General features: G+C 36.6%; 1 protein-coding gene across 2 annotated transcripts in view; it reads right to left on the bottom strand.

The window, feature by feature from the left end:
• The window catches only part of STYX (serine/threonine/tyrosine interacting protein), a 37390-nt gene extending 19441 nt beyond the window's left edge, over window positions 1-17949 (bottom strand). Inside the window, exons 1-4 of one of the 2 annotated variants that reach the window (XM_049611565.1) lie at window positions 17624-17947; window positions 17431-17503; window positions 4918-4950; window positions 3368-3421 (exon numbers count right to left, since the gene is read on the bottom strand). In XM_049611565.1, coding sequence (XP_049467522.1) covers window positions 3368-3421; window positions 4918-4950; window positions 17431-17487 — 144 coding nt within the window. In that variant the 5' untranslated portion in view covers window positions 17488-17503; window positions 17624-17947. Of the gene's footprint in view, window positions 1-3367; window positions 3422-4917; window positions 4951-17430 lie in introns of both variants that reach the window. The other variant, XM_049611566.1, reaches the window with a different exon arrangement.
• Between the last annotated feature and the right edge of the window lie 1231 nt (window positions 17950-19180).

A 19180-nucleotide genomic window follows, 5' to 3' on the forward strand; every position in this document is an offset into this window, starting at 1 on the left:
TGGTGTCTTTTGGCTATACATTTAAAGCAATTTAATGTGACATTTAAAGCAATTTAATATATTAAATACATTAACATTTAATATAACATGTTATATACATATACTATATGTGGCATAATACATATACGTGTTATTTTAATAGAATGTAAATTCCAAGAGAACTATGATTTTGTTCACAGATTCATATTAAGTATGTATAACAGTGCCTTGAAAATATTAACTATTCAACAACTATATGTTTGTTAAATATATTTAACAAATCATGCTGGCATGAGGAATAAGAATTCATAATTTTGAGTTTTCTATGAAACTTTTCAGCTTACGCTCATATATTTAATTCCCACTTTCTGCATTAAATAGTCCAGAACAATAATACTAATAATCCATCAGAGAAGTCAAAGAATAATTTATATTTGTTATGGACTGAATGTTTGTATCTCCCTAAAATCTGTATGTTGAAGTCCTAACTTCCAAGGTGGTATTAGGAGATAGGGCCTTTGCAAGGTAATCAGAGATTTAGATGAGGTCATGTGGGTAAAGCCCACATGATGGAATTAGTGCCCTGAAAAAAGGAACAGCCATCAGGACTTTGTCTCTCTGCCATGTAAAGATACAGCAAGAATGCAGCCATCTGCAAGCTAGGAAGAGGGCCCTTACCAAAACCTAACCATGTTGGCACCCTGATTTCAGATTTCCCAGCCACTTCAACCACAAGAAATAAATGTCTGATGTTTAAGCCATTGGTCTATAGTATTTTATTACAGCAGCCTGAGCTAAGAAAATGTGGCTTTCAAAAGTTTAAAATGTTAATTTTTGCAGCAAATGTTCTGATGTCTGGCATATATTAGATAGAGTTTAATTATCTTTGTATTTCCTGAGTGTACCCTGAGTTAAAAGAAGGGAGGTAAACACTTGGTAGGATTAATATTTAATCAATGTTTCATATTCACATTTACTAAACTGTCAAAATGTATTCAATATCCATTCTTTATACTTGATCTGTGATATATAAAGATACTTTATTAATGTGAGAAATCACAGGAAGATATATATAACTATGGATAAAAATCTGCTTTAACACAAATACTGAAGGCACATTAAACTATTACTAACTAAAAAAAAAAAAAAAAAACCTTAACAAAATAGGACCCAAATGTAATAGCATACAGAATACTTTTACTTTCCAATGGATTTTCATTTATATAAAGCAAATTATGACTTACTCATACCTACAAACTACAGAAAAAATTGTATAAAAAGAAACAATTCACTACTGACAAAGAGCCTAAATTTGTCCCTTTTCAAAAAAATTTTTTTAACATTTATTTATTTTTGAAAGACAGAGACAGAGTATGAGCAGGAGAGGGGCAGAGAGAGAGGGAGACACAATTTGAAGCAGGCGCTAGGCTCCGAGCTGTCAGCACAGAACCTGATGCTCAGGCGCTCAAACTCACAAACCACGAGATCATGACCTGAGCCGAAGTCAGACTTAACTGACTGAGCCACCCAGGAGCCCCAATTTGTCCCTTTTATTAAAACTGTATTTGAATGTAACAAAAGATAAGCTTAACTAAACGAGTATTAGAAAGGGAGTTTATTCCCTAAGATTTATCTCTGTTATTATTTGTTGTTGTTACATATTTTTAGGATGATGGTATGAAAAGGAAGACAAGCTGTTCTATGGTGATTCAAAATGAGAAATAATCAAATTTTGCCATAGAAACTTTTCCTCAGTCTAATAATTAGACCATGGTGAAGGCGATGGTAAAGAGGTTTTGAGGAAATCTATAAACAAATAATTTCATGTGACAAATACTATAATAGATATATTTATAAAATGCTGTGGGAATACAAAAAGTAATCTAACAATTTTTGTGAATACTACATTATTTGGCTTTTGTTTGTCTTAAGTAAATCAGTTAAGTCTATAGTTAACTACTCTATCCTTTCCTTAGTACTTTTTTTTTTTAAGCAACACTGTGCCTTTCCACCCAGCTGTAGACCATCAAAACTAGGTTTACTCTTATATATGCCTCAATAGTCAAAAAGCCTTCCAGTTTCAAAGAAATGACTCTAACTCTAAAAAAACTCCCAATCAAAGGGCAACTGGGTGGCTCAGTTGGTTAAGCGCCCAACTTCAGCTCAGGTCATGATCTCATGGTTTGTGGGTTCGACATCCTGCATTGCACTCTGTGCTGACAGCTGGAGCCTGGAGCCTGCTTCTGATTCTGTGTCTCCCTTTCTCTCTGCCCCTACCCTGCTCATCCTTTATCTCTATCAAAAATAAACTAACATTAAAAAACAAAACAAAACAAAAAAAACTCCCACCCACCCAAAATTCATAAATACATTAAATTAAATCATTAGATTTAAAAATTCTACAGTTTTGCAGGCACCTGGGTGGCTAAGTCGGTTGAGCATCCTACTTTTGATTTCAGCTCAGGTCATGATCCCAAGGTCATGGGACTGAGCCCTGCGTCGGGCTGTGCACTGAGCGTGGAGCCGGATTGAGATTCTCTCTCTCTCCCCAACTCTCACACTCTGTCTCCAAAACGAAACAAAAAGAAAAAAGAAAAAAAAATTCTACAAATTTTTTTTACAAAACTTACCATAGGTAGAGTAGGTATCATACACAAGAATAGTGACTTCAAAATAAGGTATTAGGGAAAACATTTGTGATACACTGTTTCACATTATAACTCAAAGCAAATTAGTAGCACTGTCATAATTCCTAAGACTGAATCCCCTAGTAAGTGGCAAATTGCTACATATATTAAAATGAATCTAAAAAAATCAATAAAAAAAAAAAAAAAAAGAATCTACCATGTTAAATGTGTAACTAAAGAAATCCATTTCAGTTTGACTATATAGGAGACAAGAGACATATATGTGGTATAATACTTTACAACCTGGAGCATCTAGGTCTCTAAAGTTTGGAAAAACAGAAATAAGATTTTACCAATTAAAACACATGCATACACATGCACATATACACACATTTACCCTTGATAAGGAAAGATTAACTAAAATGTTAAATACACTTATTTTGGGCTTTAATTCTATCTCACTGTTCAGAGATATGATTAGCAATGACAGATACCTAATCTTTTAGAGGGTAAATAAAGGTCAATTATCAATTCGTAAATCTTTCAAACACATGGATTCATAAAAAAACTAATACAGAAAAGCTCATTTGTGATTTATGATGAAATATTTGAGAATCACTGGTACAGTAAAATTTGGAAAGAGGCAGGTACTCCAGAGTGACATGCAATATTTGTGGACCTTCTCTCTTACAACTAAAAAAATTTATTCCAAAAAAGCTGGTTAATAAAGTCTCTTGATGAACTTAATCTAAAATTCATACCTTGCTTTTCATGGCAGAAGAATATGGGCCTAAAAACAATCCAGGTAAAATTTCCTAGAAAAAAAAAATTGAGATATTTACCATCAACAATTTAAATATACACAAACTATGTACCACATAAGTGGACTTGTGGAGTTTTCATAGTTGTTATAATAATTTATTAAAAAGCTTGCTATCTAGGGAATATTCCCTAGCCACACTGAGCGAAGACCGGGAAGAGAAATGCAGATTTGCTTTATATATCAAACGAAACATTTAAAGTTTAAATACAGTTCTGAAAAGTCAGATATTTGAACTTCCACAGTGCTTTTTATAAGCAGTTTGGATAAAATTAGCATATTGTATGACTGGCTTTTAGATTAATAACACATCTCTTATTTTACTTATATTCTCTAGTCTAGAAATAAAGTAGACATAAAGAAAAATTACCCCTTTGGAATTACACAAAACCTTATTCAGCCAAATCAAAAGTAGCACAAGATACAAGAAGATTAGAACTGTTTCCTTCAGTTAATAAAAGTATTCTTGCGAAGTTTAAAAAAGACCAATATCAACTGCTTGCCTATTGACAGTTTCAGCAATTTAAATACTTTCCAAATACTAGATTAAAATTTTTCTATGTGAATTCAATATAGAAAGATTTTAGTTGACCTATACCATAGCCTAGATAATAATACAGTATAATTCTGTAGTTCTGTTCTATGAAACATCATAATTATTTTCGTAAAGGTCTGATTTCTCCTATCAGCTTCTTGTGGGCACAAATTACATTTTACTCACCTTTGCATTTCCCATAGCACCAAGTAAATGCTTCACAGGTACTAAGATATTTTTTAAAAGAGAATTTTCACCAATAGAGAAAGGAAACAGATTTTTAAAAGTCAAGGTATTTCTAGGAACAGGAGACACTGCTTGATTCTAGGGCTAGCAGAGTAACTGTAAGTAAGAAATGCAAAAGAAAAACAAACTGCTATGAAGGTTAGCTATCACTTTATTATTCCACATTTGGAGTATTCAAATCAGTCTTCTGGAGGACTTCATTATGGAAGTTGTGTCTGGAAATCAGACACAAAGAGGAACAATTACTCAAGAGTGATTTGCTTTATAGTCAAATCTTATAGACTTGTCTAAACTAGCCAAACACAGAAAGCAAACTGTTTTCAACAGAAATATAAATATTGTATCCAATTTTTCAGATAAGGAAAAACAGTGACTCAGCACATATATATACATACATGTATGTATGTATATAGTAGAATCATGGTAATATATATATGTATATTTACATTTATATGTATATACATACATATATGTATGTATACGTGTGTGTATATATATATATATATATAACCATGATTCTACTATAAGGAAGAAAGGCAACAATTCATTTCCCATTTTTTAATGTTAACCTTTAAATATGTTGATTTTTTAAATACTCAATGAGGAACCTACAGATCATGAGCCAACAGGTCTTAAATCCTTTGTGAAATCAGTTATTTGATGATAATAATAATATGGACTGGCCTGAATAAACAAAAAGGTTATCTTACCTGCATCTCTCGTCTCATAGGGTAGGTCCATTCCTTAAAATAGAAAGAAAACCCAAGAATAAAAATAAATAACATTATGAAAAATGTTACCCAATTAAAAGTTTAAGATGTGACATACAAGTGTATGGATTAAAAAAAAAAAATACATTATACTTAATATTCTATGAATAGATTCAATTGGCTTCAAAACACCTAAAAATTTAAGTGCAAGAAACAACGATTAAGGTATTCTTTAGGTAACTGGGCTTCCAAAATTATGATTATGTTACTTCATACAACGGATAGAATAGCTCATTAACTAAAAGAACGGATATTCCAGAAATTTCTCCCAAAAACTGATCCACCGAGTCAGAAATGTCAAATAGCTTTTTGTCATTCAGTTAACTGTAATCAACTGACAGTAGATAGCTAAAACACTGTGAGCAAAGACTCTGGAAGATGAGTACTCTGATCAATGAGCAGTATCTGCAATGGACTCAAAGAGTGTTAAGTAATAGGTATTTGCCATCCCTGATCTAAACCTCTAGATGCTTATCAAACAGGCTTTCGCATACCTTACTTCATCTTAAGATTCTTTCAGTTCAATTCCTTTTAAATATACATTTCATGGAAGTAAAGAATTCATCCTGTTTTTTGGAATGCAGATCAATATAAACAAGTTGGAAAATAATGCAAAATGCCAATGGCAAAAGACAGAAAACATTTTAAAATTTGGGACAAGAAAAAAGCAATTCCAGTGAACTGATATGATAAAGAATCAAATCCTCATTTGTAAATGGACTGCATTCCAAGTTTCTAACCTGACTGCTTAAAACTCAAAATTATAAATAGAAATGAGCTTCCTAAAGTTAAAACTGGAAAAGCTTTAAAAAAAAAAAAAAACACAACTTTTATTTTCAGATGAAAGGGATCAAAGGGTATAAGCTTCCAGTTATAAAATAAGTTATGGAGTTGAAAAGTACAGCATAGGGAAGATAGTCAATAATTTGGAATAACTTTGTATGGTGACAGAAGTTAACTACATTTATCAATGTGAGCACTGCGTAATGTACAGAACTGTCCAGGGGTCCCTTGCTGGCTCAGTTGGTAGCGTATGAGACTCTTGATCAAGGGGCTGTAAATTTAAGCCCCACACTGAGTGTAGAGATTACTTAAAAATACAGAAATGTCCAATCACAATGTAATACACCTGAAACTAATATAATGCTATGTCAAATACACTTCATTTAAACATTCATTTAAACAGATAAAAAACCTTTTTCATTTTTAAATAATTTTAGGACTACAGAAAAGTTAAAAATAGTGCAAGGAATTCCCCTTACCCTTCACCTAGATCTTCTAAATTAGAAAAGTATTTTTAACACATAAGGTAGAAATATTATATACCTGTAATGGAATTCCATCTTAGCTAGGATGCAATGGGGAATTACCCCTATCAGAGGGCTGGCAAGCTATCAGCAGATGGGAGGAGGGAGAAGAGGAAAAAGCAAGGAAAGCAGGAAAGAATGTGGTGTTTTGCAGAACAAGCAGCTATGGCTAGGTGTTCCACCAGAGTTACCTCCTTGCATGAGCCAGTTTGACCCAGTTTGGAGCTTTTGACCTATGTAGAAGTGCCCTGAGTTGCCCTTAAAGTTACCTTTAGCTCATTATAAGACTAAGATCTCCTATGGGCAAGGTTCTCCCAACCATTTTTTGAACATACAATGTATGCACTAGTATGTTGACATACTTAAGCAGGCAAAGTTGAACCCAAGAGCCTAGGTAACAAAATATATGTAAGTTCCTTAATGTATCAAGCGTCCTGGCTCTGTTTCCTAGCACACTGAACAAAAGCTTCATGCATGAACCCCAAGGGGAGACAGTGCTTTGAGAGCCATTTCCCTGTCTCCTCACCTGCGACAAGTAATAAAAACTCTTTGCTTCCTTGGGTTGTGTTCAATTTAATGTACCCCAAGCAGCAAACTTCTTGAGTCTGGCTACAGAAAAGACAGAATAGTACTCCTGCAATGACAGCCAGCAATTTTTTTTTTTTTTTTAATAAAGAAGAGAAACTAAGTATTTTTTGTTTTACATGTTGAAAATGGATCTTGGCAATGTAGCAGAAATAGACTATAAACCTGAGAAGCCATATCCTGAGAGGATCTACTGATCTTTCATGGCCTTATTACCTTCGTTCTTTTAAAATGGGAGTATAAAAGAACACAGAATGAAGTGTTAAAACGCCCAAATATGAACGTAGAGCTCAATGAATTTTTACAAGCAATATATCCATGTAATCACCATCCAGGTCAAGATTTCTGTTATCCCAGAAGTTCCCTCCTTTCTCTTCTCAGTCAAAACCCTCTCTTTCAGAGGTGACCACTGACTTCTATCAATATAGATTAGTTTTAGCTATTCTTGAACCAAATATAAATGGAATCACAACAGTACTATTTTATGTCTGGCTTCTTTCAGTCAACCTAATGCCTGTGAGATTTATCCATGTTGCATATCCATGTTAGTAGTTTGGTCCTTTTTATTGCTGTGCAGTATACTATTGTATGAATATTCCACAATTTACTCATTATCCTGTTGGTGGAGATTTAAGTAGCTTCAGGGTTTGGGCAAATAAGAATAAAGGTGCTATGAAAATTATTTTATGTTCCCCTTGATACACACATGCATGTCTTTCTCTTGGATATAAAAGTAACAATGGAGGAGCACCTGGCTGGCTCAGTCAGAAGAGCATGTGACTCTTGATCTTGGGGTTGTCAGTTCAAGCTCCACATTGGGTGTATAGATTACTTTAAAAAATAAAATCTTTAAAAAAAAAAAAAAAGTAGCAATGGAATTACTAGGTCACAGAGTAGGCCTATTTTTGGCTTTACTAGACACTATCAAAAGTTTTCCAAAACCAATTTACACTCTCACCAGCAACGTATGGGAGTTCTAGCTGTTCCACATCCTCACCATGGCCTTAATTTAAATGACACTGTATATGTGAGACATAAGACAGAGCCTAGGACCTGATCAAGAGGGAAGTCAGATCAACACCAAAAAGCAACACTCTCAGTGGATAAACACTCTCAGTAAATGAGAGTGTTTCTCAGTAAATGAGAAACACCCAAAAGGCAACACTCTCAGTGAATGATAAACTGGGGAGGTTGGCAGGGAGGGTGGGGGATGACTCACCTCATCCCCAGAAAATGAGTACCTTTGCCTTTCTGAGCTTTGGCTCTGAGTAGAATGTGGTAGTAGTGGTGGCCACAACCTGGCCTTTGCTCAACTTTGGCATTAGAATTCAATTATTTTTGTGAGGTCAAGTGAAAATTGAATGTCAAGTGGTCCTGGGTAGATCATGTCCATGGGTTCTTGGAAAAAACAAATGCATTTTCTCTCTGGAGAAGCATACCCTAAACCTAGATCAGAAATAATTCACAGAGATGAATTCCAATGAGCTCACAATTAAGAATCAAATTTTAAGAGGAGGAAAATACTGGTTTAAGCAGCAGACTTCGGCTCAGTTCATAGCTCAGGGCTTATGGGTTTGAGCCCCACGTGGGGCTCTGTGCTAACAGCTCAGAGCCTGGAGCCTACTTTGGATTCTGTCTCCTCTCTGACACTCCCCCACTCGTGCTCTGTCTCTCTCTCCCTCAAAAATAAAAATAAAACATTAAATAAATAAATAAATAAATAAATAAAATCAGTGGATAGACTAAACAGCAGACAAAGAGAGAACTTGTGAACTGGAAAATAGAATTGAAAAAATGATCTAAATTCAGTGTTGGAAAATATGATCAGTTAATAGACTTATTAAGATTGAATTAAGAAGTCTAACTTCCATAAAATCTAAGTTCCAGAAGGGAGAGAAAATAAAGGAGAGATAATATTACACAAGATATTGGGGCGCCTGGGTGGCTCAGTTGGTTGGGCGGCCGACTTCGGCTCAGGTCATGATCTCGCGGTCCGTGAGTTTGAGCCCCGCGTCAGGCTCTGTGCTGACAGCTCAGAGCCTGGAGCCTGTTTCAGATTCTGTGTCTCTCTCTCGCTGACCCTCCCCTGTTCATGCTCTGTCTCTCTCGGTCTCAAAAATAAATAAAACGTTAAAAAAAAATTTTTTTTTTTAAATTACACAAGATATTAATAAGAATTGTCCAAAACTGGTTAAAGACACCACACCTCAGAAATAAGTAGCTCAACAATTCCCAAGCAAGATAAAGGAAAGAAATACAAAGTTAAATAGAGCACACCACACATAAAGAGAAGAAATTCTTTTTCCACACTAAAAGCAAAGAGGGAAATGGAAAAGAACAGAGTCCAAAAGACCTTCATATATGCACTCAATTAATTTTCCTGAAAGATAACAAGGCATTTCAATGTAGGAAAAAAAAAAAAAATCTTTCAACAAATGGTGTTGGAACAATTAGACAAATATCTAGAAAATAAATCTTGATCCTGACCCCTCATCACCTCCCACTCTAAACCCTCCTCACATACAAACATCTTGTCTTCACTGTTGTATGTATTCCCAACATTTGATGACAGTGCCTGGCACACAGTATGCACTCAATACATATTTGTTGAATAAATGGGGGAAAAAAAGGTGTATGTGTATAAATATAAATGCAAAAATGATAAAACTTCTAGAAGAAAACAGAATATCTTTGCAACTTTGGGAAAAGCAACGATGTCTTAAAGAGGGCACAAAAGATACTAAGCATAAAGGAAAAAAATTTTGATGAATTCGATTTCATGAAAATTAAAAACTTCTGCTCAATGATATACACTGCTAACAAAACAAAAAAGCAAGCCACAAACTGAAAGAAAATATTTGTAATTTATATACCCAACAAAAGACGCATATCCAAAATACATAAATATTGCATCAACAATAAAGTGACAACCCAATTTTTTAAATGGGAAAAGAACTGAACAGACATCCCACCATGGAAGGTATATAAATGGCCAACAGCGCACACAAAGGTGCTCAACATCACTGGTCATTAGGGAAATTCAAATTAAAAGCACAAGATACCACTATATAACCACTAATGGCTAAAGTTAAAAACACAACACCAAATGTTACTGATGACATGGAGCAACTAGGAGTCTCAAACATTGCTAACTGGAGTGTAAAATGAAATGATAAACATACAGCTACCCTATAATCTAGCAATTCCACTCCTAGGATTTAACAAAGAGAAATAAAAACTTATGTCCACAAAAAGACTTACACAAGACTATTTAAAGCACCTTTATTCATCATTAACTCCAAAAAACCCAAATGTCTACTGTATATTCATACAATGAAATATTATTCAGCAATAAAAAATCTACTACTATCCATAAGTACAACATAGGTGAATTTCACACATATTATGTTAAATTGAAAAAGCCATAAACAAAAGAGTCCACTTTACACGATTCTATTTAAAGTTCAAGAACAGATAAAACTAAACTATGGTTACAGAAATCATATTATTCAATGCCTATTGTGGAGCAGGGTAGGGATTGCCTGGAAATGAACATGAAATAACTTTCTACACTAATAGAACTGGTATATATTCTGATAAGAGTAGGATTATACTGGTGTATATATTTAATAAAAATTACTGAATTGTGGACTTAATATTTGTGCATTACACTCTGTATAAATTTTACTCCTACTTAAGAAAAGAGAGCATGCAACAAAACCAAGATATTAAATACAAAAGAAAGACAATTAGACTGTCCTTCACTTCTCAACTGCAAGAATAAAAGACTGAAGAATAATGCATTCAAAGTAGTGAAATAAATAATGGTGAACCTAGAATATATGCTCAGAAAATCATCTTTCAAGAACAAGAGTGAGATATAAGATTGATTCCATTCAAACAAAAACAAGAGAGTTTACTACCAGTAGACTCCTATTAAAGGAACTTCCAAAACATATTTTTGAAATGGTATTGTTTTCTCTATCTTTCATTTCTACTTTAGGTACAGAGCCTAAGTAACTGAGTTAAAGCAGTCTGACTCCAGAAAAACTGACACCCAACAGCCTCTCAATGTAAGAAGGAACTATATAGCAAACAGTAATCAAACAAATATTGACTACATAAAATGATTATATTATTAAAATAGGGATTAACAGAAATAAAGTATATAATTTCCAAGCCAAGAGAGGGGGAAATGTAATCAATTTGTACATTGAACACATGAATGTTCATGTGCTTCTTTAACTTACCAATATGTTATAACCTTTTATATTGAAAAGTTTTTAAAGAACTTAGGCCAAAGACTGTCATTTTCATCATGGTACCCCTAACACTGAGCATAGTGCCTGCCACAGAATAAGTACATGACAGGCATTTTGGAGATATATGGCACTAGATTCTATGGATCTTTCTTTTTTCCCCTTTCTTAAAAAAAAGAAAAAAGATTCTTGATTAGTCTGACAGCCTTATCTTCCTGAGGAAACCTGTCAGAGCTGCCAGAAAGAAGAAAAGTGATTAAAGAAATGTGTACTTTTGAGTTTACCTCAAATGAAATCTCTAAAAATTATGCATGAAAAAAGAAAAACAGGAGGACATATTCCAGGGAATATCTCACAATAAACATGTCAGAAGGCACTCAAAGACACAGGATAAATGTGCTTCCTTCTAGAATATATCAATTTTACCAAGAAAATTTTTCTTTTTGGAGAAAAAGTATCTTCACTATACTTTAAAATATTTTTATACTAAAACAAACATGACCATATGGGACAGAGTGCAAAATTTACCTGAAGTTTTAAGTGAATCAAGAGGCTTCAAAGAAATTTTGAACTTCCAAAAGGTTGTATACAATGGAACGTATATGCTATATTTATATAAGGAAGACATTACAGGAGTAAAAAACAAGTTGTATAGCAGGATGAAAAATTATTCCTATACACCTAACAAATAAGCACATAGCCTACTTTTGTGACCATCAGACTTGCTGTAATAGGTATGGATCCTTTGAAATCGAAAAGGCTTTCTCTCACAGAAAATGTCATTAACTACTCCTAGTGCTAGCATTAGATTTTGATCTCAAGCGCCTATCGTCTTTGTTTACCTAGTCCTGATTATTACTCTGCAAAACAAATCTTAATCCTGCCTTGTCTACCAATTCTGCCTATGCCTCTAGAATACTAGACCAAGATTTTAAGTCATTCATGCTCACTGTCTTGTTCTACCAGACATCCATCTGTCTGAACATGTTTCTAACCATATCTTATATTACAACCAAACCTATATTACACTCAATCTTAATCTCAGCCTGCCCACACTGCTGCTAAAATCCATCTTTTAGATATGGCAGTAGTAATAGGGCAAATTCCCAATGATCTATTATGAATTACTACTATAGTTAATTAGTAGAATTGGTTTCCCAAACACAGATGATTAGTTAAGCAGTCCAACTACATTTTTCAAACCAAAGCAACCCAGCTAAACCAAAATACCCCTAATTGTGATATATATCATGCTTCTGGTGAAAATTAATTCACAAGTGAAAATCCTTCAATCATCAATATGACCTAGAAGGTACGGCATATTAAAACTTCTTTCAGGTTCTCTCCTTCCTTCTCATACAAATGCAGTTACATGAGCTATACAATTGCATTGATGGGATAGAAATTGAACGTTGGGAATAGGAAATGTTATAAAAATGTTCAAAGATCAATAAGTAAGTAAATAAACTCAGCAAAGGATACAGGCTGTAACCATTAGATAAAATAAAAACTTAATTCTTATCAGCACATGTATCAGGCTGGCTAAAACCTAGAACATTTAGAAATACCAAATAAGGGCACCTGGGTGGCTCAGTCAGTTAAGCGTCCAACTTTGGCTCAGGCCACGATCTCACGGTTTGTGGGTTCGAGCCCTGCGTGGGGCTCTGTACTAACAACTCAGAGCCTGGAATCTGCTTTGGATTCTGTGTCTCCCTCTCTCTCTGCCCCTCCCCCACTCACCCTCTGTCTTTCTCTCTAAAATAAACATTTAAAAAAATCTTTAAAAATACCAAAATAGATTGGGGCACCTGGGTGGCTCAGTCGGTTAAGCGTCCAACTTCAGCTCAGGTCATGATCTCACAGTCTGTGAGTTTGAGCCCCACGTCAGGCTCTGTGCTGACAGCTCAGAGCCTGGAGCCTGCTTCAGATTCTGTGTCTCCTTCTCTCTCTGCCCCTCCCCTGCTCATGCTCTGTCTCTCTCTGTCTCAAAAATAAATAAAAACATTAAAAAAAATACCAAAATAGATTATAAATGCAGGTGCACTCATAAATAAACAAACAAATAAATAAATAAATATTGAAGGGATATAGAGAGGCAGAAGGGCATTCAAGTAAGATGATTTTAAGTCAGTTACTCATAAACCTAGCTGCCATTAGAATTATCTGGTTCCATCTCAGATCAGTTAAATCAGAGAAGGTGATGATAGGGCTCAGGAATGGTTATTTTTTAAAAGCCCCTTGAGTAATTCTACTCTATAGTCAGGTTTAAACAGCAACATTCTAAATTTAAAGGATCTTCAGTCAGAAATATTAAGCAATTCCTATTTTTTATTCTGTACTATGGGAGTCAAAAGAGAAAACAGAAAGAGTAACATTTAAGTTGCCAAATTGCAACTGAAATAAATAACACTTTCTATCTGAAAAGAAAACAATTATTGAATTATAAAACCAACAGCCCTAACTATGCAACTAATTTATTTAAAAATTGGTAGTGTGGGGTGCCTGGGTGGCTCAGTCGGTTGAGCGTCCGACTTCAGCTCAGGTCATGATCTCACGGTTTGTGGGTTCGAGCCCCACGTCGGGCTCTGTGCTGACAACTCAGAGCCTGGAGCCTGCTTCCAATTCTGTGTCTCCTTCTCTCTCTGCCCCTCCTCCACTTGTGCTCTGTCTCTCAAAAATAAATAAATGTAAAAAAAAATTTTTTTTAATTTAAAAATTGGTCGTGTAAGCTGCTCTCTTCTTCACATCTAAAAAAAAAAAAAAAAAACCTACTGTAATCTTGTCACAAGACTCTACTATCAAAACCAACCAAGATTCTTATATTAATTCAACACTTGTTAAGCTTATGTTATATACCAGACACTGTGGTAAGTGCAAGAAACAGTGGGGAATAAGGCAAGAACATTTTGGTGAATAAACTCCCTTAGGAAACTTTCAGTCTATATGGAGAATAGACATTAAGGAAAACCATCAGTATGATATCTGTTACAAGGAAGGTATAAAAATACCAAGTGCTACAGAGAATTGTGTACCTGCAGGATTAAACTATTGGGGGGGGGGGGGCTGTGAACAGAAGGAGTTGGCAAAATCAGGGAACGTCTTTCTGAAAAAATGTTACCTAAATTGAGATCTAATCGAAAAGCAAATAGTTAATTAGGTGAGGGCAAGTGTAGTGTTGGCAGCCAGAGCAGGGGTAATAGCAAATGTAAAGGTCCTGGGGTGGGGGTGGGGCCTAAAACATCCCAAGAACTGAGAGAAGATGAACATGGCTAGGGCAAACAGAGAAGGGAACAAGAGGAAGAGTAGCTCATTATAAGGTTAGAAAGGTAGGCAGGGGGCACTTGGATGGCTCAGCAGGTTAAGCTCCCAGCTCAGGTTGTGTTCTCACAGTTCTTGAGATTGAGCCCCACATAGGGCTCTGCACTGACAGCACAGAGCCTGCTTGAATTCTTTTTCTCCCTCGCTCTCTGGAGCCTGCTTGGGATTCTTTCTCTCTCCCTCGCTGCTCTCTGCCCTTCCCTCACTGGTGCTCTCTCCAAAATAAATAAACAAACTCAAAAAAAAAAAAAAAAAAAAAAGGGCAGATGCCAGATCACACACAACATTGCAGATGTTAATTAAGGGTTGGGCACCTGGGTGGCTCAGTCAGTTAAGCCTCCGACTTCAGCTCAGGTAATGATCTCACAGCTCCTGAGTTCAAGCCCCAAATTGGGCTCTCTACTGTCAGCGTGGAGCCCACTTTGGATCTTCTGCCCCCCCCACTCTTTCTCTGCCCCTTCCCTTCTGGTGCTCTTTCTAAAATAAATAAACATTAAAAAAAATTTTTTTTTAAAGTTAAGGGTTTGAACTTCATCCTCAAAACAATGGGAAATCACAGCCAAGTTGTAAACAAAGGAGTGACGATCTGTTTCCAAACCAATCTGAACACAGCTAAATTTTTGCTAGAATTGTCCTAAAAGAATGCCCTGACCAGTGTTTCAAGAAACAAGGAAGTAATATTCTTACAGAGATGATAGGATCATCAAGCTGTCATGGCTTGATCACATCAATCATTAAGTGCATGCATAAAAATCTCTCTACTTGAATTCCATGTTTACTAAAGCAACATTTGGTCTGTAATTTAGGTTTCAATGAAATGCTTCCTAGGTCGAAGAACACTCTTATTGGCTGGTCATCATAACTACATAAGACCATTTGATACTTTACATATTTCATGGCAAATTAGAAAATTAACACTGCTTTATTAGTTTATCATGAGTAACTATATGCCCTATTTAATGGTTATTTCTAGTTCTGTCTGCCCAGAAAGCACCTTCCATCTCCTGTGGAAATGCCCCTATGATTTTGGTGGGAGGGCTACCAATGACAAACTTCACTCCTCTGGCCACAAGTGGGTATATTCTAGGTCATATACTGGGCTCTTCATTGTATTTTCTCCATTCTGGCTATAGGGACTAATCCAACGGATGGGCACATGACCTAGGTTAGGCCAATCCTCTAGACTTCAAATACTGAAGCTTACACATATTGTTGTTCTTCAATGTGTAAGCTTTGTAAGGGTATGACCTTGAACAGCTGACAGTCAAAGTCCGTATCTGCAGAGAAGCCAGAGTAAAGGCAGAAATGCCGAAAGTAGAGACAAGCACTGATAAGGGGCCGAGGCAGTTCTGATGCATCATAATACTGTCTAGGAAGTCCCTGAGACCAGCTGCATCCCCACCTTTCTGGATTTAACTACGTTTCTTTTCGCTTCAGCTAGTCTGAGCTGGTTTTTGTCACTTGCAACCAAAAGAAAACAAACATCCAATGCTATGTAAAAAGGAATGAACTGGCTTTCAGTAAGTAACATTTGCATCATTATCTACTGGGCTTTAAGCATTACTTCTGTCCTTACACAGAAAAGAGAGCTATATTCCCAGTAAGACTATCATTTTTACAGGGATAAGGCATATTATATACACAATAAAAGATTAAATTCAAGTCTGCAAACATTTTAAATTAGAATTTTTCAGATTAGAGCAGGGAAAAATTGAGGTGTATTAAAAACAACGAATTAGGAACCAAGAGACCAAGGTTCTCAACTGTGTCTTATGCTACTGTTAACTTGGCATATCACTTATTCTCAGTAAACTACACTCTCTTCACCTGAAAAGAGAGAATGTTCTACATTATTTCTAAGGTTGCTTTCACGATGAAATCACTGAATCATTTTTAAGGACAAAAAGCATATTCCTCATTCACATTATTCCATATTAAACAAATAAGAAAGTGTAAATTCATTTTTGACTAACCTAAACTCAACTTTTTTTTTCCTATTTAAGAGTCTACTCTTAAAATATGAATTTCTGAAAGACTACTACCACAAGCAAAGGATCCCTCCACATGTGAACCCCAAATGAAGATACTCAAAAAAATGAGTATTTGGTATAAACTGAATGGTTTCTTAAAAAGTTTTACTTTCCAATTATTTTTAAGATATTTAGACCTAGAAATTTTAATTTCTATCTTGATCCTACTAGGGCATAACTGAGTATCCTTGTCTTTTTTACTAATTTAGTCTTCAGAAAATTCTAATTTAGTAGTCTGCAACATCACAAAGTATTTTAAACTAGCAATAGATGGGGAAAAAACTCAATACAAACGTTGGTCAAAGAAGATATAAGGTGGAGTAAAAAGAAGCCCAAATCAGAAATCAGGAGGACAGTTTAAAACCAATTTCATTCTCAGTAACAACTGCCCTCCAAAGGGCAAGTTTCATGATTGAAGTTTTTAGATTGAAATGAGCTAGCTTTGTGACATTTTATTCTGCGGGTCACGGCTTTCCCTCAAAAATACCAAAAAACAAAACAAAACAACTACTTTGGAAAACTTTTTGAAGGCGCACTCCGAAAGCTCAGGCCCCAGATCTATCTCACATGTGGGACCATGTGTCCCCCCATGCGAATGACACCAAATATATCCCTCAAATTGAAATTTAAAACATTACCCTCGTACTGCCTTGCCAATAAAAAGGGGAACCTTACTCAAAGTCAGTCCTCAACGCCGAGCCTGGGGGAGAAAGGACTAATTTTGCCCTTCCCATTTAATTAAGCAGAATAGACCCAGCAGCCCCTCCGCCGGGGTCTCAGGAGGGTCAAAGGAATTCGGTGAGTGACGCTTCTCCCCAAGGTCCCAGGACGTTCTCAGGAGGCAACAGGGCTCCGGTGGAGCTTGGGGACTTCGACGGTTGGGGCCTGGGGTCGCCCCGCGGCCGAAGAGCCGCACGGGAAGGCCTGTGCGTGGCAGTCACTGGACAAACTCACCTCGGCGTCTTCTTTGCACTGCGGGAGCGAGGGGAACTCCAGCTTCACGTCCTCCATGGTCCGGGCCCCGAGGCTTGTGGGCGGGGTGGGAGAGGGAGTTTTATCCGGCCCGCCCGACCCTCGGGCTGCCAGTGACAGAGATAGGGAGGAGGGCGGGTGGGCCAGAGGACTGACGGGCGGGCAGCGGGCTTACAACTAACACACGCAGACTAAAGGGTCCCAGCGACTCCGGCGGCGACGGCGGCGACAGCGGGGAAGAGGAGGGTTGGGCGGCTCATACCCCGCCGCCATGCTGCTGCCGTCTCCCTCCCCCTGAGTCTCCGCGCCCCTCAGGCCGCACAGGCTCGGGCACTAGCAAGAGCCCTACAACCGTCTCCCCTCCTTTCCCCCCTCCCCACCCCTCTCTATCCCAGCCAATCCCAGCCCACGCTTGCCTTCGGCCCGCCCCCCGCGGCCGCCAGGTGTCAGCGCGCCGCTGCCCCGCCCCTCCGCCAGAGCGCAGACGCGGGGGGCGGGGCCTCGGAGGAGCAACGGCCGAAGCTCACCGGGTGTGGAGGAGGTGGGGCTGCGGCAGGAGGGGGCAACGACTGAAGGTCCTGGGAAAGGCAGTGGGACCAACCGCACCAGCTCTAACCTTTCCCAGAGAGGACGCAAATCTGTAGTGTAAGAACCGGCAAACATCCTAGCCACCAGAGACTGGCATCCGAAAGGAAAACTGTATTTTCTCCCCCTCAGAATCCTGCGCAATCTGTGGTGAGGTTATAACCGAAAGAGTAATAAATGAAGAGTTCATCTTAAAACTGTTATGCTACACAGAAAATGAAACACCCTTGGTTTTTAAGCAAATTGAAATGGTGGGCTTTCAAGAATACTTGGGACTATGACAAAATCTCAAGAAACAAAGGCATATAGAAAATCCTAAGGAATACAAACAACCGATAGCTCACTCAGTAGATTACACATCATACTGAAGGTCTCTCCCTTTAATGCTAAGTTTATGTTGAAATATTAATTATATATAATATATATTAATAAAATACATGGCTTTCATCTTAAAAAGGAGTTTGAGTCTGTTAATACTATATTGTTAATAGAAGTGAGGTATATACTTTCTCTGGGCCTAGGAAGATACTGTTCTCCATTTAATTTAAACACGAGGAATATCAAATTTAGAAGCGGAAGAATCCATACTTAAACTTTCAAGATTTGTAAACCAAACTGATTCTTATAACCAAAAAATAAACCAAAGTAAAAAGGCGAGAAAGTCATTAAATTGCAAATTACAATGAATAAGGTTAAAGAATCACATATTTGACCTACACGCCCTTGACAAACATACTATTATTTTTATATTGTCATATTTATCAAACACACTACCAACATATATAGAAATAGAACCATTCAATAACTTGAGTATTAGACGGCTAGTTTGAGTGCTCCATTTTCTCTATCACTATGTAAACTATTCTCTACCTTTTAAAGTTATAAAAAGACATACAATACTCTGCAAGTAACTTTTTAATTTGAAAAATGATTGTATAATTATCCAAGTCATATATCGCACATTCTTTAGTGTTTATGAAAAGTGAAGTCAAGTTGTTTTTGTTTAAATAGCACCTTTAATAAGATAATCTCAGGTGACGCCAACAATTTCCTATTTTAATCTGTTAAAGCTTTAAATCCACATGATATAAGAATTGTGTGTAGGTAACAGAACTTCTGCTTTGAACATTTCTGACATCAACATCCC

This window comes from Panthera uncia, assembly GCF_023721935.1.
Source record: "Panthera uncia isolate 11264 chromosome B3 unlocalized genomic scaffold, Puncia_PCG_1.0 HiC_scaffold_1, whole genome shotgun sequence".
Lineage (NCBI taxonomy): Eukaryota > Metazoa > Chordata > Mammalia > Carnivora > Felidae > Panthera > Panthera uncia.